Below are 22,863 nucleotides of genomic sequence, written 5' to 3' on the forward strand. Positions count from 1 at the left end.
CTTCATCCAGAAGTCTTCCAAATGATTGTAAATCAGTGGGGTCGTCCACAGGGGGACATGGTGTCACGCCTAAACAAAAAACTAGAGGTATTGCGCCAGGTCAAGAGACCCTCAGGCGATAGCTGTGGACGCTCTAGTGACACCGTGGGTGTACCAGTCAGTTTGTGTTCCCTCCTCTACCTCTCATACCAAAGGTATTGAGAATAATAAGAAAGCGAGGTGTAAACACAATTCTCGTGGTTCCGGATTGGCCAAGAAGAGCGTGGTACCCGGAACTTCAAGAGATGATCTCAGAGGACCTGTGGTCTCTGCCGCTCAGACAAGACCTGCTACAGCAGGGGCCCTGTCTGTTCCAAGACTTACCGCGGCTGCGTTTGACGGCATGGCGGTTGAACGCCGGATCCTGAAGGAAAAGGGCATTCCGGAGGAAGTCATTCCTACGCTTATTAAAGCTAGAAAAGAGGTTACAGCAAATCATTATCACCGCATATGGCGGAAGTATGTTGCATGGTGTGAGGCCGAAAAGGCCCCAACAGAGGAATTTCAACTAGGTCGATTTCTGCATTTCCTGCAAGCAGGAGTTAATATGGGCCTAAAACTAGGCTTCATTAAAGTACAGATCTCGGCTCTGTCGATTTTTCTTTCAAAAAGAACTAGCTTCAGTACCTGAAGTTCAGACATTTGTGAAAGGAGTGCTGCATATTCAGCCCCCATTTGTGCCTCCTGTGGCACCGTGGGATCTCAACGTGATGTTGAGTTTCTTAAAATCACATTGGTTTGAGCCACTAAAAACCGTGGATCTGAAATATCTCACGTGGAAAGTGGTCATGTTATTGGCTTTGGCTTCAGCCAGGCGTGTCAGAATTGGCGGCTTTATCATGTAAAAGCTCTTATCTGATTTTCCATCTGGATAGGGCAGAATTGAGGACTCGTCCCCAATTTCTCCCAAAGGTGGTGTCAGCGTTTCACCTGAACCTGCCTATTGTGGTGCCTGCGGCTACTAGGGACTTGGAGGAGTCCAAGTTGCTAGACGTTGTCAGGGCCCTGAAAATATGTTTCCAGGACGGCTGGAGTCAGAAAATCTGACTCGCTGTTTATCCTGTATGCACCCAACAAGCTGGGTGCTCCTGCTTCTAAGCAGACTATTGCTCGTTGGATTTGTAGTACAATTCAGCTTGCTCATTCTGTGGCAGGCCTGCCACAGCCAAAATCTGTAAATGCCCATTCCACTAGGAAGGTGGGCTCATCTTGGGCGGCTGCCCGAGTGGTCTCGGCTTTACAACTTTGCCGAGCAGCTACTTGGTCAGGGGCACACGTTTGCAAAATTCTACAAATTTGATACCCTGGCTGAGGAGGACCTGGAGTTCTCTCATTCGGTGCTGCAGAGTCATCCGCACTCTCCCGCCCGTTTGGGAGCTTTGGTATAATCCCCATGGTCCTTTCGGAGTTCCCAGCATCCACTAGGACGTTAGAGAAAATAAGAATTTACTCACCGGTAATTCTATTTCTCTGACGTCCTAGTGGATGCTGGGACTCCGTCAGGACCATGGGGAATAGCGGCTCCGCAGGAGACAGGGCACAAAATTTAAAAGTTTGACCACTAGGTGGTGTGTACTGGCTCCTCCCCCTATGACCCTCCTCCAAGCCTCAGTTAGGTTTTTGTGCCCGTCCGAGCAGGGTGCAATCTAGGTGGCTCTCCTAAAGAGCTGCTTAGAAAAAGTTTGTTAGGTTTTTTATATTTTCAGTGAGTCCTGCTGGCAACAGGCTCACTGCAACGAGGGACTTAGGGGAGAAGAAGTGAACTCACCTGCGTGCAGGATGGATTTGCTTCTTAGGCTACTGGACACTAGCTCCAGAGGGACGATCACAGGTACAGCCTGGATGGGTCACCGGAGCCGCGCCGCCGACCCCCTTGCAGATGCCGAATAGAGAAGAGGTCCAGAAACCGGTGCCAGAAGACGTCTCAGTCTTCATGAGGTAGCGCACAGCACTGCAGCTGTGCGCCATTGCTCTCCGCACACCACACCAGCGGTCACTGAGGGTGCAGGGCGCTGGGGGGGGCGCCCTGGGCAGCAATGTAATATACCTATTCTGGCTAAAATATATCACATGTAGCCCCTGGGGCTATATGGATGTATTTAACCCCTGCCAGGTTCCAAAAAAACCGGGAGAAGAAGCCCGCTGAAAAGGGGGCGGGGCCTATTCTCCTCAGCACACAGCGCCATTTTCCTGCCCAGCTCCGCTGCGAGGAAGGCTCCCAGGACTCTCCCCTGCACTGCACTACAGAAACAGGGTAAAAACAGAGAGGGGGGGCACTTATTGGCGATATTTATAATATTTGAGCTGCTATAAAGGGAACACACTTATTAAGGTTGTCCATACACATATATATATATATATATATATATATATATATATATATATATATATATATATATATATATCGCGCTTGGGTGTGTGCTGGCAAACTCTCCCTCTCTCCCCAAAGGGCTAGTGGGGTCCTGTCTTCTATCAGAGCATTCCCTGTGTGTCGGTACGTGTGTGTCGACATGTATGAGGACGATGTTGGCGTGGAGGCGGAGCAATTGCCTGTAATGGTGATGTCACCCCCTAGGGAGTCGACACCAGAATGGATGGCTTTGTTTATGGAATTACGGGATAGTGTCAGCACGCTACAAAAGTCGGTTGACGACATGAGACAGCCGGCAAACCAGTTAGTACCTGTCCAGGCGTCTCAGACACCGTCAGGGGCTGTAAAACGCCCTTTACCTCAGTCGGTCGACACAGACCCAGACACAGACACTGAATCCAGTGTCGACGGTGAAGAAACAAACGTATTTTCCAGTAGGGCCACACGTTATATGATCACGGCAATGAAGGAGGCTTTGCATATCTGATACTGCAAGTACCAAAAAAAAAGGGGTATTATGTGGGGTGTGAAAAAACTACCAATAGTTTTTCCTGAATCAGAGGAACTGAATGAAGTGTGTGATGAAGCGTGGGTTACTCCAGATAGAAAACTGCTAATTTCAAAGAAGTTATTGGCATTATACCCTTTCCCGCCAGAGGTTAGGGCGCGCTGGGAAACACCTAGGGTGGATAAGGCGCTCACACGCTTATCAAAGCAAGTGGCGTTACCGTCTCCTGATACGGCCGCCCTCAAGGATCCAGCTGATAGGAGGCTGGAGAATACATTAAAAAGTATATACACACATACTGGTGTTATACTGAGACCAGCAATCGCCTCAGCCTGGATGTGCAGTGCTGGCGTGGCTTGGTCGGAGTCACTGTCTGAAAATATTGACACCCTGGATAGGGACAGTATTTTACTGACTATAGAGCAGTTAAAGGATGCATTTCTTTATATGCGAGATGCACAGAGAGATATTTGCACTCTGGCATCAAGAGTAAGTGCGATGTCCATATCTGCCAGAAGAAGTTTATGGACGCGCCAGTGGTCAGGTGATGCGGATTCCAAACGACATGGAAGTATTGCCGTATAAGGGGGAGGAATTATTTGGGGTCGGTCTATCGGATCTGGTGGCCACGGCAACGGCCGGAAAATCCACCTTTTTACCCCAGGTCACCTCCCAGCAGAAAAAGCCGCAGGCTTTTCAGCCGCAGTCCTTTCGTTCCTATAAGAACAAACGAGCAAAAGGACATTCATATTTGCCCCGAGGCAAAGGAAAGGGTAAGAGACTGCAACAAGCAGCTCCTTCCCAGGAGCAGAAGCCCTCCCCGGCTTCTACAAAGGCTTCAGCATGACGCTGGGACCTTACAAGCAGACTCAGGGGCGGTGGGGGGTCGCCTCAAACATTTCAGCGCACAGTGGGCTCACTCGCAGGTGGACCCCTAGATCCTGCAGGTAGTATCTCAGGGTTACAGGTTGGAATTCGAGAAGTCTCCTCCTCGCCGTTTCCTAAAGTCTGCTTTGCCAACGTCTCCCTCCGACAGGGCGACGGTATTGGAGGCCATTCACAAGCTGTATTCTCAGCAGGTGATAGTCAAGGTACCCCTCCTACAACAGGCCAAGGGTACCTCAGGTTCGTGGTACAAAACTGTCATTATCAGTTTCAGACGCTGCCGTTTGGATTGTCCACGGCACCCCGGGTCTTTACCAAGGTAATGGCCGAAATGATGATCCTTCTTCGAAGAGAAGGCTTCTTAATTATCCCTTACTTGGACGATCTCCTGATAAGGGCAAGATCCAGAGAACAGCTGGATGTCGGAGTAGCACTAACCCAAGTAGTGCTCCAACAACACGGGTGGATTCTGAATTTTCCAAAATCCCAACTGATCCCGACGACACGTCTGTTGTTCCTAGGGATGATTCTGGACACTGTTCAGAAAAAGGTATTTCTTCCGGAGGAGAAAGCCAGGGAGTTATCCGATCTAGTCAGGAACCTCCTAAAACCAGGAAAAGTATCTGTGCATCAATGCACAAGAGTCCTGGGAAAAATGGTAGCTTCTTACGAAGCGATTCCATTCGGCAGATTCCATGCACGAACTTTTCAGTGGGATCTGCTGGACAAATGGTCCGGGTCGCATCTGCAGATGCATCAGCGGATAAAATTGTCCACAAGGACAAGTGTCTCTGCTATGGTGGTTGCAGAGTGCTCATCTGTTAGAGGGCCGCATATTCGGCATACAGAACTGGGTCCTAGTGACCACGGATGCCAGCCTGAGAGGCTGGGGAGCGGTCACACAGGGAAGAAACTTCCAGGGCGTGTGGTCAAGCCTGGAGACGTCTCTTCACATAAATATACTGGAGCTAAGAGCAATCTACAATGCTCTAAGCCTGGCAAAACCTCTGCTTCAGGGTCAGCCGGTGTTGATTCAGTCGGACAACATCACGGCAGTCGCCCACGTAAACAGACAGGGCGGCACAAGAAGCAGGAGGGCAATGGCAGAAGCTGCAAGGATTCTTCGCTGGGCAGAAAATCATGTGTTAGCACTGTCAGCTGTGTTCATCCCGGGAGTGGACAACTGGGAAGCAGACTTCCTCAGCAGACACGATCTGCACCCGGGAGAGTGGGGACTTCATCCAGAAGTCTTCCACATGATTGTGGTCCATTGGGAAAGACCAATGGTGGACATGATGGCGTCCCGCCTCAACAAAAAACTGGACAGGTATTGCGCCAGGTCAAGAGACCCTCAGGCAATAGCTGTAGACGCTCTGGTAACACCATGGGTGTACCAGTCAGTGTATGTGTTTCCTCCTCTGCCTCTCATACCAAAAGTACTGAGAATTATACGGCAAAGGGGAGTAAGAACGATACTCGTGGCACCGGATTGGCCAAGAAGAACTTGGTACCCGGAACTTCAGGAGATGCTCACGGAAGATCCGTGGCCTCTACCTCTAAGACGGGACCTGCTTCAGCAGGGACCGTGTCTATTCCAAGACTTGCTGCGTTTGACGGCATGGCGGTTGAACGCCGAATCCTAAGGGAAAAAGGCATTCCGGAAGAGGTCATCCCTACCCTGGTAAAAGCCAGGAAGGAGGTGACTGCACAACATTATCACCGCATTTGGAGAAAATATGTTGCGTGGTGTGAGGCCAGGAAGGCCCCGACGGAGGAATTTCAACTGGGTCGATTCCTACATTTCCTGCAAACAGGATTGTCTATGGGCCTCAAATTAGGGTCCATTAAGGTTCAAATTTCGGCCCTGTCGATTTTCTTCCAGAAAGAATTGGCTTCAGTTCCTGAAGTCCAGACTTTTGTAAAAGGAGTACTACATATACAGCCCCCGGTTGTGCCCCCAGTGGCACCGTGGGATCTTAATGTAGTTTTGGATTTTCTCAAATCCCATTGGTTTGAGCCACTCAAATCGGTGGATTTGAAATATCTTACATGGAAAGTAACCATGCTACTGGCCCTGGCTTCAGCCAGGAGAGTGTCAGAATTGGCGGCTTTATCGTATAAAAGCCCATATCTGATTTTCCATTCGGACAGGACAGAACTGCGGACGCGTCCTCAGTTTCTGCCTAAGGTGGTTTCAGCGTTTCACCTGAACCAGCCTATTGTGGTGCCTGCGGCTACTAGCGATTTGGAGGATTCCAAGTTGCTGGATGTTGTCAGAGCATTGAAAATATATATTTCAAGGACGGCTGGAGTCAGAAAATCTGACTCGCTGTTTATACTGTATGCACCCAACAAGCTGGGTGCTCCTGCTTCTAAGCAGACGATTGCTCGTTGGATTTGTAGCACAATTCAACTTGCACATTCTGTGGCAGGCCTGCCACAGCCTAAATCTGTCAAGGCCCATTCCACAAGGAAGGTGGGCTCATCTTGGGCGGCTGCCCGAGGGGTCTCGGCATTACAACTCTGCCGAGCAGCTACGTGGTCAGGGGAGAACACGTTTGTAAAATTCTACAAATTTGATACCCTGGCTAAGGAGGACCTGGAGTTCTCTCATTCGGTGCTGCAGAGTCATCCGCACTCTCCCGCCCGTTTGGGAGCTTTGGTATAATCCCCATGGTCCTGACGGAGTCCCAGCATCCACTAGGACGTCAGAGAAAATAAGATTTTACTTACCGATAATTCTATTTCTCGTAGTCCGTAGTGGATGCTGGGCGCCCATCCCAAGTGCGGATTGTCTGCAATACTTGTACATAGTTATTGTTACTAAAAAATCGGGTTGTTATTGTTGAGCCGTCTGTTCAGAGGCTCCTACGTTTGTCATACTGTTAACTGGGTTCAGATCACAAGTTGTACGGTGTGATTGGTGTGGCTGGTATGAGTCTTACCCGGGATTCAAAATCCTTCCTTATTGTGTACGCTCGTCCGGGCACAGTATCCTAACTGAGGCTTGGAGGAGGGTCATAGGGGGAGGAGCCAGTACACACCACCTAGTGGTCAAACTTTTAAATTTTGTGCCCTGTCTCCTGCGGAGCCGCTATTCCCCATGGTCCTGACGGAGTCCCAGCATCCACTACGGACTACGAGAAATAGATTTATCGGTAAGTAAAATCTTATTTTCTCGTAGTCCGTAGTGGATGCTGGGCGCCCATCCCAAGTGCGGTTTATCTGCAATACTTGTACATAGTTATTGTTAACTAAATCGGGTTATTGTTGAGCCATCTGTTGAGAGGCTCAGTTGTTTCATACTGTTAACTGGGATTCATATCACGAGTTGTACGGTGTGATTGGTGTGGCTGGTATGAGTCTTACCCGGGATTCAGAATCCTTCCTTATTGTGTACTCTCGTCCGGGCACAGTGTCCTAACTGAGGCTTGGAGGAGGGTCATAGTGGGAGGAGCCAGTGCACACCAGGTAGTCCTAAATCTTTCTAGAGTGCCCAGCCTCCTTCGGAGCCCGCTATTCCCCATGGTCCTTTCGGAGTTCCCAGCATCCACTACGGACTACGAGAAATAGAATTACCGGTGAGTAAATTCTTATTTTAAATCCAGGGGTAGGAAGCAGTGGGCTTGCAAAAAGCCAGCTTCCAAACCTGAACAGAAACCTTCAGCCTGAAGAGACGGGCCTCCGCCTGGAGGATTCCAGGGTTGGGGGCCGACTCCTTCAATTTGCACACATATGGCAACAGTCAACAGCAGATGCCTGGGTGCAGAAGGTAGTATCTCAGGGGTATGGGTTCCCATTCAGTAGGCAGCCTCCTCAAACATTTTTTTGCACCAGCCCGTCTCGTATAGAGTCGAAGGCCAATGCCCTGCAAGAAGCAGTCCAAAAATTACTGCAGTCAGGTGTGATTGTCCCAGTACCTCCATCACAAAAGGGACAGGGGTATTACTCCAATCTGTTTCTAATCCAGAAACCAAATGGGTCATATCGACCAATTCTAAATCTAAAAATGTTGAACAGATACATATGGATTCCGACGTTCCGCATGGAGACGTTACGCTCCATAATGTTGGCTATGAAACCGGGAGATTACATGGTATCTCTGGATGTACGGGATGCTTACCTACATGTGCCTATAGCACTGTCACATCGGTGTTACCTAAGGTTTGCCATCCTCCAGTAACATTTCCAGTTCCAAGCTCTGCCTTTCGGGCTAGCTACAGCACCCGGGGTGTTTACCAAGATCATGGTGGTTATGGAAGCTTGTCTGCGCAAGCAGGGGATAAGAATATTCCCATACCTTGACGACCTGTTAATCTTACCACAGTCGCAAGACTTACTATTGAGCCATCTTCAACAGACGATAGTTTGTTTACAGAGACACGGGTGGCTCATAAATTGGGAGAAGTCGTCCCTGAATCCGTCACTGCGGATGGTTCATTTGGGGGCCATATTGGTTTCAGACCTACAGAAAGTTCTCTTACCAGAGAAAAAGATAGTCAAGGTACAGGTCATGGCTCAGGAAGCGTTGCAAGCCCAGACAATGTTAGTCCATGCAGCAATGCGACTGTTGGGTCTGATGGTATCAACCTTCGACATGGTGGAATATGCGCAATTCCACTCCAGACCATTGCAGCACCTTATTCTGACAAAAAATGGAACGGAAATCATCAGACGATAAAGAAACAGATGATAAAGATTCCAGTAAATGTAAAAATGTCTCTAGCGTGGTGGCTACAGACAGACCATTTAAACAAGGGGAGACCCTTTTGGATAAGAAAGTGGCAAGTCCTGACAACAGATGCCAGCCTGCAGGGCTGGGGGGGCGGTACTCGGAAGCCTATGGTTCCAAGGAAAATGGACTGCAAGGCAAAGTCGCCTGCCGATAAATCTGTTGGAGATAAGGGCCGTTTGTCTTTTGCCTGAACTAGAGCCAAGTAATCTACAAGGAAGACCAGTCCAGATCCGCTCAGACACTGCGACGGCAGTAGCATACCTCAATCATCAAGGAGGAACTCGCAGCAAGAGTCTGATAGAGGAAGTAACTCCCATTCTAAAATGGGCGGAATTCCATCTCCCGGCATTGTCAGCAGTATTTGTCCCGGGTGTACTAAATTGGGAAGCGGATTTTTTCAGTCGGCACACCATTCAGGAAACCGAATGGGCACTACACCCAGAAGTGTTTCAGACACTGGTGAACAGATGGGGTCTACCGGAGATAGACCTTATGGCGTCTCGTCTAAACAACAAAGTTCCGAGGTACGGATCAAGAACAAGGGACCCAGGAGCGGTCCTGGTAGACGCATTGTCAGTAGAATGGAGGTTTCAGCTGGCATATCTGTTCCCTCCAATATCTCTATTACCAAGAGTAGTGAGAGAGATAAAACAGGCAAAAGGAGCAATCATTCTAATAGCTCCAGCTTGGCCAAGAAGGCATTGGTACACAGATCTGTTGAGAATGTCAGTGGAAGCACCGATACTGCTCCCTCAACGTCCAGATCTGTTAATGCAGGGTCCTTGTTATCACAGTCATCTGGATCGCCTATCTTTGACGGCGTGGCTGTTGAAACCTCTATCTTAGAGGCTAAAGGATTTTCGAAACAAGTAATCCAAACCATGCTTAGAGCAAGAAAGCCTTCTTCGGCCCGTGTGTATCATAGAATATGGCAAGCCTATATTCACTGGTGTACTGGAAAAAATTACAATCCGAGATCTTTTCAGGTAGCAAGGATTTTGGATTTCCTTCAGGCAGGTTTGGATAAAGGGTTGAAAGTTGCTTCCTTGAGGGTGCAAGTCTCGGCGTTGACTGTATGGTTTCAGCAGAAGATTGCCGATTTACAGGATGTACGTACATTTTTCCAAGGAGTAGTACATATTCAACCTCCATTTATTACTCCTGCAGCTCCCTGGGATTTGAATTTAGTTCTTAAATTTCTCCAGAGTCCTTTGTTTGAACCACTTGAGAGAGCAGATCTTAAGTGGTTAACGGTTAAAGTTCTTTTCTCTAACGTCCTAGTGGATGCTGGGGACTCCGTCAGGACCATGGGGAATAGCGGCTCCGCAGGAGACAGGGCACAAAAGCAAGCTTTTAGGATCACATGGTGTGTACTGGCTCCTCCCCCTATGACCCCCCTCCAAGCCTCAGTTAGGTTTTTGTGCCCGGCCGAGAAGGGTGCAATCTAGGTGGCTCTCTTAAAGAGTTACTTAGAAAAAGTTTTTAGGTTCTTTATTTTCAGTGAGTCCTGCTGGCAACAGGCTCACTGCATCGAGGGACTTAGGGGAGAGATTTTCAACTCACCTGCGTGCAGGATGGATTGGATTCTTAGGCTACTGGACATAGCTCCAGAGGGAGTCGGAACACAGGGCTCGCCCTGGGGTTCGTCCCGGAGCCGCGCCGCCGACCCCCCTTGCAGACGCTGAAGATGAAGAGGTCCGGAACCAGGCGGCAGAAGACTCTCAGTCTTCATCAGGTAGCGCACAGCACTGCAGCTGTGCGCCACTGTTGTCAGCACACTTCACACAGCGGTCACGGAGGGTGCAGGGCGCTGGAGGGGGGCGCCCTGGGCAGCAATGTATAATACCTGTATGGCGAAAAATACATCACATATAGCCCTTGAGGCTATATGGATGTATTTAACCCCTGCCAGATATCTAAAACTCCGGAGAAGAAGCCCGCCGAAAAGGGGGCGGGGCCTATTCTCCTCAGCACACAGCGCCATTTTCCCTCACAGAAAGGCTGGTGGGAAGGCTCCCATGCTCTCCCCTGCACTGCACTACAGAAACAGGGTTAAAACAGAGAGGGGGGGCACTGATTTGGCGATATGTGTATATATATATATATATATTAAAATGCTATAAGGGAGGAACACTTATATAAAGGTTGTCCCTGGATAATTATAGCGTTTTGGTGTGTGCTGGCAAACTCTCCCTCTGTCTCCCCAAAGGGCTAGTGGGTCCTGTCCTCTATCAGAGCATTCCCTATGTGTGTGCGGTATGTCGGTACGTGTGTGTCGACATGTATGAGGAAAATATTGGTGAGGAGGCGGAGCAAATTGCCTGTAATGGTGATGTCACTCTCTAGGGAGTCGACACCGGAATGGATGGCTTATTTATGGAAATTACGTGACAATGTCAACACGCTGCAAGCCGGTTGACGACATGAGAGGGCCGGCGAACAAATTAGTATCTGTCCAGGCGTCTCAAACACCGTCGGGGGCTGTAAAATGCCCATTTACCTCAGTCGGTCGACACAGACCCAGACACGGACACTGATTTCAGTGTCGACGGTGAAGAAACAAACGTATTTTCTTTTAGGGCCACACGTTAAGGGCAATGAAGGAGGTGTTACATATTTCTGATACTCCAAGTACCACAAAAAAGGGTATTATGTGTGAGGTGAAAAAACTACCTGTAGTTTTTCCTGAATCAGATAAATTAAATGAAGTGTGTGATGATGCGTGGGTTTCCCCCGATAGAAAATTATTGGCGGTATACCCTTTCCCGCCAGAAGTTAAGGCGCGGTGGGAAACACCCCTCAGGGTGGATAAGGCGCTCACACGCTTATCAGAACAAGTAGCGGTACCATCTACGGATAGGGCCGTACTTAAGGAGCCAGCTGATAGGAGGCTGAAAAATATCCTAAAAAGTATACACACACATGCTGGTGTTATACTGCGACCAGCGATCGCCTCAGCCTGGATGTGCAGAGCTGAGGTGGCTTGGTCGGATTCCCTGACTAAAAATATTGATACCTTTGACAGGGACAGTATTTTATTGACTATAGAGCATTTAAAGGATGCATTTCTATATATGCGAGATGCGCAGAGGGATATTTGCACTCTGGCATCAAGAGTAAATGCGATGTCCATATCTGCAAGAAGATGTTTATGGACACGACAGTGGTCAGGTGATGCAGATTCCAAACGGCACAAAGATGTATTGCCGTATAAAGGGGAGGAGTTATTTGGGGTCGGTCCATGGGACCTGGTGGCCAGGGCAACTGCTGGAAAATCCACCGTTTTTTACCCTAAGTCACATCTCTGCAGAAAAAGACACCGTCTTTTCAGCCTCAGTCCTTTCGTCCCTATAAGAGTCATATCTGCCCAGGGATAGAGGAAAGGGAAGAAGACTGCAGCAGGCAGCCCATTCCCAGGAACAGAAGCCCTCCACCGCTTCTACCAAGTTCTCAGCATGACGCTGGGACCGTACAGGACCCCTGGATCCTACAAGTAGTATCCAAGGGGTACAGATTGGAATGTCGAGAGGTTTCCCCCCTCGCAGGTTCCTGTAGTCTGCTGTACCAATGTCTCCCTCCGACAGGGAGGCAGTATTGAAAACAATTCACAAGCTGTATTCCCAGCAGGTGATAATAAAATTACCCCTCCGACAACAAGGAAAGGGGTATTGCTCCACACTATATGGTGGTACTGAAGGCTAGGTGAGACCTATTCTAAATCTGAAAAATTTGAACACTTACAAGGGTTCAAATCCAGATGGAGTCACTCAGAGCAGTGATAGCAAAGAACAAGGGGACTATATGGTGTCCCGGGACATCAGGGATGCTTACCTCCATGTCCCAAAATTTGCCTTTTCTCACCAAGGGTACCTCAGGTTCGTGGTACAGAACTGTCCCTATCAGTTTCAAGACGATGCCGTTGGATTGTCCAAGGCACCCCGGGTCCTTACCAAGGTAATGACCGAAAGGAGGATTCGTCTTCAAAGAAAATGGACGACCTCCTGATAAGAACAAGGTCCAGAGAACAGTTGGAGGTCGGAGTAGCACTATCTCAAGTAGTTCTACGACAGCACGGGTGGATTCTAAATATTCCAAAACCGCAGTTGTTCCGACGACACGTCTGCTGGTCCTAGGGATGATTCTGGACACAGTCCAGGAAAAGGTGTTTCTCCCAGAGGAGAAAGCCAGGGAGTTATCCGAGCTAATCGGGATCCTCCTAAAACCAGGAAAAGTGTCAGTGCATCATTGCACAAGAGTCCTGGTAAAAAATGGTGGCTTATTACGAAGCGCTTCCATTCGGCAGATTTCACGCAAGAACTCTTCAGTGGGATCTGCTGGACAAATGGTCCGGATCGCATCTTCAGATGCATCAGCGGATAACCCTATATCCAAGGACAAGGGTGTCTCTCCTGTGGTGATTACAGAGTGCTCATCTTCTAGAGGGCCGCAGATTCGGCATTCAGGATTGGATGCTCGTGACCACGGAGGCCAGCCTGAGAGGCTGGGGAGCAGTCACACAAGGAGTGTGCTCAAGTCTAGAGAATTCTCTCCACACAAATATACTGGAGCTAAGAGCAAATTTATAATGCTCTAAGCTTAGCAAGACCTCTGCTTCAAGGTCAGCCGGTATTGATCCAGTGGGATAACATCACGGCAGTCGCCCACGTAAACAGAAAGGGCGGCATAAGAAGCAGGAGGGCAGTGGCAAAACTGCAAGGATTTTTCGCTAGGCGGAAAATCATGTGATAGCACTGTCAGCAGTGTTCATTCCGGGAGTGGACGACTGGGAAGCAGACTTCCTCAGCAGGCACGACCTCCACCCGGGAGAGTGGGAACTTCATCGGGAAGTTTTCCGCATGATTGTGAACCGTTGGGAAAGACCAAAGGTGGACATGATGGCGTCCCGCCCGAACAAAAAATGGGACAGGTATTGCGCCAGGTCACGAGACCTTCAGGCGATAGCTGTGGACGTCCTGGTAACACCGTGGGTGTAACAGTCGGTGTATGTGTTCCCTCCTCTGCTTCTCATAACCAAGGTATTGAGAATTATAAGACATAGAGGAGTAAGAACTATACTCGTGGCTCCGGATTGGCCAAGAGGGACTTGGTAACCGGAACTTCAAGAGATGCTCACAGAGGACTAATGGCCTCGGGAGCTAAGAAGGGATTTGCTTTCAGCAAGTACCATGTCTGTTCCAAGAGGAACCGTGGCATCGGCCTTTAAGAAAGGACCTGCTCCAGCAGGGACCTTGTCTGTTCCAAGACTTACCGCGACTGCGTTTGACGGTATGGCGGTTTGAACGCCTGATCCTAAGGGAAAAGGCATTCCGGAAGAGGTCATACCTACCCTGGTCAAAGCCAGGAAGGAGGTGACCGCACAACGTTATCACCACATGTGGTAAAAATATGTTGCGTGGGTGAGGCCAGGAAGGCCCCACGAAAAAATTTCAACTAGGTCGATTTCTGCACTTCCTGCAAACAGGAGTGTCTATGAGCCTCAAATTGGGGTCCATTAAGGTCCAAGTTTCGGCCCTATAGATTTTCTTCCAGAAAGAATTGGCTTCAGTTCCTGAAGTCCAGACGTTTGTCAAGGGAGTATTGCATATACAGCCCTTGTGTGCCTCCAGTGGCACCGTGGGATCTCAACGTAGTGTTGGGATTCCTCAAATCATATTGGTTTGAACCACTCAAATCTGTGGATTTGAAATATCTCACATGGAAAGTGACCATGCTGTTGGCCCTGGCCTCGGCCAGGCGATTGTCAAAATTGGCGGCTTTGTCTTACAAAAGCCCATATTTGATTTTCCATTCGGACAGGGCAGAACTGGGGACTCGTCCCCAGTTTCTTCCTAAGGTGGTGTCAGCGTTTCACCTGAAACAACCTATTGTGGTGCCTGCGGCTACTAGGGACTTGGAGGACTCCAAGTTGCTAGACGTTGTCAGGGCCCTGAAAATATATATATATATATATATATATATATATATATATATATATATATATATATATATATATATATATATATATATATATATATATATATATATATATATATATATATATATATATAATTCCAGGACGGCTGGAGTCAGAAAGTCTGACTTGCTGTTTATATTGTAGGCACCCAAAAAGCTGGGTGCTCCTGCTTCTAAGCAGACTATTGCTCGTTGGATTTGTAGTACAATTCAGCTTGCACATTCTGTGGCAGGCCTGCCACAGCCAAAATCTGTAAATGCCCATTCCACAAGGAAGGTGGGCTCATCTTGGGCGGCTGCCCGAGGGGTCTCGGCTTTACAACTTTGCCGAGCAGCTACTTGGTCAGGGGCAAACACGTTTGCTAAATTCTACAAATTTGATACCCTGGCTGAGGAGGACCTGGAGTTCTCTCATTCGGTGCTGCAGAGTCATCCGCACTCTCCCGCCCGTTTGGGAGCTTTGGTATAATCCCCATGGTCCTGACGGAGTCCCCAGCATCCACTAGGACGTTAGAGAAAATAAGATTTTACTTACCGATAAATCTATTTCTCATAGTCCGTAGTGGATGCTGGGCGCCCATCCCAAGTGCGGATTGTCTGCATTACTTGTACATAGTTATTGTTACAAAAAAAAAATCGGGTTATTATTGTTGTGAGCCATCTTTTTTAGAGGCTACTTCATTGTTATCATACTGTTAACTGGGTTCAAATCACAAGTTGTACGGTGTGATTGGTGTGGCTGGTATGAGTCTTACCCGGGATTCAAGATCCTTCCTTATTGTGTACGCTCGTCCGGGCACAGTACCTAACTGAGGCTTGGAGGGGGGTCATAGGGGGAGGAGCCAGTACACACCATGTGATCCTAAAAGCTTGCTTTTGTGCCCTGTCTCCTGCGGAGCCGCTATTCCCCATGGTCCTGACGGAGTCCCCAGCATCCACTACGGACTATGAGAAATAGATTTATCGGTAAGTAAAATCTTATTTTTTTACTGGCAATGGCGTCAGTCAGAAGAGTCAGATTTGGGAGCATTATCATGTAAGTCTCCTTTCCTAAGTTTTTTTTTTTTTTTCCAGACAGAGCAGTTCTCAGAACGAGATCTAGCTATCTTCCAAAGGTGGTATCAAAGTTTCACCTGAATGAAGAGATTGTAGTCCCAGCTTTTCAGGTATCGGGACTTTCTGTGGGAGAAGCGTCGCTGGACGTTGTCCGTGCTTTAAGAATCTACATAGATCGTACTAGTGCCATCAGGAAAACAGATTCTCTCTTCATCCTCTACGGATTCCATAGGAGAGGTTGGCCTGCTAGTAAACAGACGCTGGCGAGATGGCTCCGAATGGTAATAGCAGAAGCTTATTCTTATGCAGATCTCCCTATTCCGGCTAATGTCTCGGCACACTCTACACGTAAGGTAGGTCCTTCTTGGGCAGCACAACAGGGTGCTTAAGCAGAACAGATATGTAGGGCAGCCACATGGTCTTCCATAAACGCATTCATTAGACATTATGCCTTGGATACTTTTGCCTCTCATGACGCAGACTTCGGACAAAAGGTCCTCCTGTGCTATCAGGAGCGTCCCCACCACTAAAATGGCTTTGGGAATCCCAATGTTATCCTGTGGACCCAGCCAGAGAAATATACGTTATGGTAAGAACTTACCGTTGATAACATGATTTCTCTTATGTCCACAGGGATCCCACCCTGATGCATCTGATTTGAGGATCTAAACAATCCCTAAACCTCTTCCTTCTTGTATGGAAGGGTGTGCATGTGTGTTCTTATCGCCTGTACAGGTCTCTACCTAATGTTCCTGCCTAAAATCGCTGTGGAAAGAACTGATCTGACTGAGTCAGTGGGCGGGACTATATAGTGGAGGCCCCAATGCATCTTGGGAGGCCAGAAAGCTTGTGACCGTGTTGGTGCCATTTTCGCTGTCGCTCGACAATATCTCAATGTTATCCTGTGGATACCTGTGGACATAAGAGAAATCACGTTATCAACGGTAAGTTCTTACCATAACGTATATTTTTGCCTTTTGTTCCCCCACAGCAAAAGAAAACTCCACAATATCAGATGCAGTCCTTTCGATCGCATAAGTCCAGAAGAGGTCGGGGCTCATCCTTCCTCGCCAGAGGTAAGGGTAGAGGGAAAAGAACGCCTACTTCGGCTAGCTCCCAGGAACAGAAGTCCTCCCCGGCTTCTACTAAATCCACCGCATGACGCTGGGGCTTCACTGAGGGAGTCCACACCGGTGAGGGCACGTCTTCGACTCTTCAGCCAGGTCTGAGTTCTGTCAGACGTGGATCCTTGGGCGATGGAAATTGTATCCCAGGGCTACAAACTAGAATTCGAAGAAGTGCCCCCTTGCCGATTTTTCAAATCTGCCTTGCCTGCTTCTCCCCCAGAGAGGGCAGTAGTGTTAGCTGCAATTCAAAAGCTGTGTCAACAGCAAGTGATTGTCACGGTTCCCCTAGTCCAACAGGGAAAAGGGTACTATTCAACCCTGTTTGTGGTCCCGAAGCTGGATGGCTCTGTCAGACCCATTTTAAATCTGAAATCCCTAAACCTGTACTTGAAAGGTTCAAATTCAAGATGGAATCGCTCCGGGCAGTGATCTCCAGTCTGGAAGGGGGAGATTTTATGGTGTCACTGGACATAAAGGATGCATACCTTCATGTCCCCATATATCCTCATCAGGAGTACCTGATATGCGCTGTACAGGACTGTCATTACCAGTTTCAGACGTTGCCGTTTGGGCTTTCCACGGCCCGAGGATTTTCTCCAAGGTGATGGCGGAGATGGTGCTCCTGTGCAGGCAGGCAGTCACAATTATCCCGTACTTGGACGATCTCCTGATAAAAGCGAGATCGAGAGATCAATTGCTGAAAAGCGTCACTCTCCCTGAGAGTGCTACAACAGCACGGTTGGATTCTAAATCTGCCAAAGTCGCAATTGATTCCAACGACTCTACTATCATTCCTAGGCATGATTTTGGACATGGAACAGAAAGAGGGTTTTTCTCCCGATGGAAAAAGCCCAGGACCTCCAGAACATGGTCAGAGACCTGCTAAAACCAAAAAGAGTGTCGGTTCATCAATGCACTCGAGTTCCGGGAAAAATGGTGGCAGCCTACGAGGCCATCCCCTTCGGGAGGTTTCATGCGAGGACATTTCAGTGGGACCTTCTGGACAAGTGGTCGGGGTCCCATCTACAAATACATCAGAAGATAAGCCTGTCCCCCAGGGCTAGGGTGTCTCTCCTGTGGTGGCTGCAGAGTGCTCACCTTCTAGAGGGTCGCAGATTCGGCATTCAAGACTGGGATCTGATAACCACGGACGCGAGCCTCCGAGGTTGGGGAGCAGTCACACAAGGAATACATTTTCAGGGACTGTGGTCAAGCCAGGAGGCTTGTCTACACATCAACGTACTGGAATTAAGGGCCATATACAACGGCCTACGACAAGCAGAGAATCTTCTTCGCGACTTACCGGTTCTGATTCAATCAGACAACGTCACAGCCGTGGCTCATGTAAACCGCCAAGGCGGGACAAGGAGCAGAGTTGCAATGGCGGAAGCCACCAGAATTCTGCGCTGGGCAGAAAATCACGTAAGCGCTCTGTCAGTGGTATTCATTCCGGGAGTGGACAACTGGGAAGCAGACTTCCTCAGCAGACACTATCTCCATCCAGGAGAGTGGGGACTTCATCAAGAAGTCTTTGCAGAGATAACAAGTCTTTCGAGACTTCCTCAAATAGACATGATGGCATCACGCCTCAACAAGAAGCTTCGGAGGTATTGTGCCAGGTCAAGGGACCCTCAGGCAGTAGCGGTGGACGCCCTGGTGACACCATGGGTGTTTCAGTCGGTCTATGTGTTCCCTCAAAAATATTGAGAATCATAAGACGAAAGAGTACAGACAATGGGGGTAATTCCAAGTTGACGCAGCAGGAAATTTTTTAGCAGTTGGGAAAAACCATGTGCACTGCAAAGGGAGGCAGATATAACATTTGCAGAAAGAGTTAGATTTGGGTGGGTTTCTGTGTAGGGTAAATACTGGCTGCTTTATTTTTACACTGCAGATTGAACACACCACACCCAAATCTAACTCTCTCTGCACATGTTAAATCTGCCTCCCCTGCAGTGCACATGGTTTTGCCCAACTGCTAAAAAATTACCTGCTGCGATCAACTTGGAATTACCTCCAATACTCATTGTTCCAGATTGGCCTCGAAGGGCCTTTTATTCAGATCTTCAGGAGATGCTCACAGAAGATCCGTGGCCTCTTCCTCTCAGGGAGGACCTGTTGCAGCAGGGACCCTGCGTGTTCCAAGACTTACCGCGGTTACGTTTGACTGCACACCGAATCCTAGCTGGGGAAGGATATTCCGGAAGAAGTAATCCCTACTCTGATAAAGGCTAGGAAGGAGGTGACGGCGAAACATTATCACCATATCTGGAGGAAGTATGTATCTTGGTGTGAAGCCACTTGGGCCGTTTTCTCCACTTTCTACAGACAGGAGTGGATATGGGCCTAAAGCTAGGCTCCATTAAGGTACAGATTTCGGCCCTATCTGTATTCTTCCAGAAGGAATTGGCTTCTCTCCCAGAAGTCCAAACTTTTGTAAAGGGAGTGCTACACATCCAACCTCCTTTTGTGCCCCCAGTGGCACCATGGGACCTTAACGTGGTGTTACAGTTCCTAAAATCTCACTGGTTTAAACATCTTCAAACAGTTGAATTAAAGTTTCTCACTTGGAAAGTGGTCATGTTGTTGGCCTTGGAAACCTTATCTCATAAGAGCCCCTATCTCATTTTCCATGAGGATAGAGTATAGTTGAGGACTCGTCTTCAATTTTTGCCTAAGGTGGTGTCATTGTTTCATATGAACCAACCTATTGTGATGCCTGTGGCTACGGGAGACTTGGAGGAGGCCAAATCCCTTGATGTGGTCAGGGCCTTAAAAATTTACGTAGCCAGGACGGCTCGGGTTAGGAAAACAGAGGCACTGTTTGTCCTGTATGCAGCCAACAAGATTAGCACTCCTGCTTCTAAGCAGACTATTGCTCGCTGGATCTGTAACACGATTCAGCTGGCTCATTCTATGGCTGGATTGCCGTTACCACATTCGGTAAAGGCCCATTCCACTAGGAAGGTGGGCTCTTCTTGGGCGGCTGCCCGATGCGTTTCGGCTTTACAGCTTTGCCGAACAGCTACTTGGTCGGGTTCAAATACGTTTGCAAAATTCTACAAGTTTGATACCCTGGCTGAGGAGGACCTCTTGTTTGCTCAATCTGTGTTGCAGAGTCATCCGCACTCTCCCGCCCGGTTTGGAGCTTTGGTATAATCCCCATGGTCCTTACGTCCTAAAGGATGCTGGGGACTCCGTAAGAGAAAATAAGATTTTAAACCTGCCGATAAATCTTTCTCCTAGTCCGTAGAGGATGCTGGGCGCCCGTCCCAGTGCGGACATATTTCTGCATGACTTGTATATAGTTATTGCTTACATAAGGGTTATGTTACAGTTAAGATCAGTCGTTGGCTGATGCTGTTAACTGGTTGCGTATATTCCAGGTTATATGGTGTGGGCTGGTGTGAATCTTGCCCTTAGATTAACAAAACTCCTTTCCTCGTACTGTCCGTCTCCTCTGGGCACAGTTTCTCTAACTGAGGTCTGGAGGAGGGGCATAGAGGGAGGAGCCAGTGCACACCCATTCTAAAGTTCTTTATAGTGCCCATGTCTCCTGCGGAGCCCGTCTATACCCCATGGTCCTTACGGAGTCCCCAGCATCCTCTACGGACTACGAGAAAAAGATTTACCGGTAGGTTTAAAATCTTTTTTTTTTTTTTTTTTTTTTTAAGGACGACGTCTAAAAAAAATTGAGTTTACTCCTTTTATGATGGGTCACAGCGCAAATCTGACATTGCAATATCCAGACTTGGAACAGGAATTTTCCCTTACAAATTAATGCTATCACAACCACGCCTCCTTTTAACCACTTAACTGGCATGGTCAGATCACATGTGACTGCGTCATCCCACTGTGTTCCCCAGTTTTTGACGAGGAGATCCGTTCTGAAGATGTGCATTATATAGTATTGAAATAGTTTTTAAAAAGCTTTTAAAACCATATTAAATAAAAATTTTAAAAAACTATATGAACAGTTTTGAAGGGAAAAATCATCAGTTTAGTGGTTAAAATCTGTAACTCTAATCCCTGATAGTAAACTGGTTCCTAATGGATCCTATTTATAAAGATATTGGCAAGGGTTGGCTACTGGAGTTTTCAAAACATTTATTTGTGCAACTAGCAGTATCTAGTGTGCAATACCTAGCCCATCGGCTACCAGTTGTGGATAGTACAAAATTCTGTTTTGGACTTTTGTAATGTATTAGATTTGAAACTTTATCTTGATGCAATGTAACAAAGTTTTTGTGAGCTTTGAATATTTCACTTGGAAGAAAGGGAGTATCCAACCAGAGCTAACTGTTTCGGAAGCATGATTTTTATATTTTAGCAACATTCTAGACATTTTCATTACATCTATAACTCTTTTCTTCAGGCTTTTATGATGTATGGCCAAAATATTCCCCGAGGCTCAACTGAGAACACACAGGTTTGGGATGCTGAGTTTTTTTAATTTTCTTTACTATTGTATACCTTGAGAAAGAAAAGGAACTATAGAATTGGGGGGAAAGGGGTATTAAACTGCTAAGCCAAAGTAAAGAGGCAAAATTGTGTGTGTGGGGGGGGTGTAGTTAAGTCACAATAACGACGCCTGGATCCCGCCCCCTTACAATGCCGACTGTCGGCATGCTGACTGACGAGGGCTAGTCCCACTCTGTGGTTGTCCACGACACCCATAGAGTGGGAATAGAGCCCTCAAGGGGCTTTGTTGTGCCCGCTGCCCATCTTGAGTCTGGGATCCCGGCGTCGGTATGGTGACCGGCAGTCTCCTGACCGCCAGTCACACATACCCAACCCAAATTGGGGAGACTTGTGTGACAGTATATATTATAGTTTAATTTTGTTTTTATGGAAACATGATCTAGTGTGAGATGTTTGTATATGTATTGGGTTTATAAAAATGTTTTAGCTATTACTAATATCTAGGTTGGTGGTCTCCTTAATATGCTTATGTGAAAATATACAGATTTTCCCAAATGCTACTGAGTGTTTTTGTGGGGGATATGAAACTGTTAAGGCTGTTGCCATTCTGCGGGGATCAATAAATCTCATTTTAATAAGAACATTGTATAATCCTAATTTGCTACTACTATAAAAGGGATCAAATGAAGCGAATGAGCTAATCAGAAGGAAGGGGAATTTGTTAGTTTATACAATATTTCTTTGCTGACCATGATAATTTTTATTTATACACCTACATTGCACAATAACCATTTATTATTTGGCCCTAACTAATGGAAACAGCTGGGTCCCTGCCCCTGGCATTCATTGCAAGAGCATACTTCGGGGTAAGTGTACTGAGATGGGAGTTCTATTTAAGATGGGATGTTGCCCATAGCAACCAATCAGATTCTACTTCTCGTTTATCTAGCACCTTCTAGAAGATACCTGGAATCTCGTTGCTATGGGCAACATCCCATCTTAAATAGAACTCCCATCTTAGTAAATGTACCAATTATAGTGCACCTACGCACAAGTATGTTTAACATACTTCTATTCAACAGTTTGCTTGATCCACCAAGGCAAGCATTCACTGCCGTTTCCCAATAGTCGTGTCCCTTCACGTATTGAGAACACTGGGGGGAATTCAATTCTTTCTGACTGCCACTAGATGGCACCCAGTGGAGCAGTTAAATTGTTCTGTTCCGACACACTGACCTGCAGGGAGATGTATTTCAGCTCGCAAACTCCTGTGCTGGTGAGCTGAAATGTGCAAAAGGTGGCTCGTTTGGGTGGTGAGACTGCACTTTTCGCTGCACGCCCAGCAGGTTTTAGCCACGTTGAGCGCGATAAAAAGAAAAAGTTGAATATCGACAGGAGATCGGGTGCAATAAGCAACTGAATCGCCCCAACTGAGTACTTCATACCTTAGTTGAATCCATGGACATACTACCAGAGATTGAATGTTTGTTTTTGTATGTTCTTGTATGTTTGTTTTTTGTCAGAAAATGCCTAAAAATTTAGGTTTTTGTCTTGTCTCTTATTGTAACTAAGAATATTTAACTTGCAGAACAACCAAAATGCATCACTTGCATATAAGAACCCACAGGCTAAGAGGAACAGATTCTCATGCTCAGTAAGTTGCATATAGTGCTATGGTTTATATTTTGTACTGTGCATGCCTAGGTAAATTTACCAATTGCACAATAAATGACTGTCATCCTAAAAT

At 47.5% G+C, this 22,863-nt stretch overlaps 1 protein-coding gene across 48 annotated transcripts in view; it reads left to right on the forward strand.

Moving 5' to 3' along the window:
• LOC134927837 (uncharacterized) overlaps positions 1-22,863 on the forward strand; it is a 1,188,393-nt gene that overhangs the window by 769,655 nt on the left and 395,875 nt on the right. For 11 of the 48 annotated variants that reach the window (XM_063922875.1, XM_063922882.1, XM_063922884.1 and 8 more), the window contains exons 3-4: positions 21,070-21,123; positions 22,705-22,770. The exons of the other annotated variants lie outside the window; for them this stretch is intronic. In XM_063922875.1, coding sequence (XP_063778945.1) covers positions 21,076-21,123; positions 22,705-22,770 — 114 coding nt within the window. In that variant the 5' untranslated portion in view covers positions 21,070-21,075. The remainder of the gene's footprint in view (positions 1-21,069; positions 21,124-22,704; positions 22,771-22,863) is intronic. 48 annotated transcript variants of the gene reach the window in all.

This window comes from Pseudophryne corroboree, chromosome 5 (genome assembly GCF_028390025.1).
Source record: "Pseudophryne corroboree isolate aPseCor3 chromosome 5, aPseCor3.hap2, whole genome shotgun sequence".
Lineage (NCBI taxonomy): Eukaryota > Metazoa > Chordata > Amphibia > Anura > Myobatrachidae > Pseudophryne > Pseudophryne corroboree.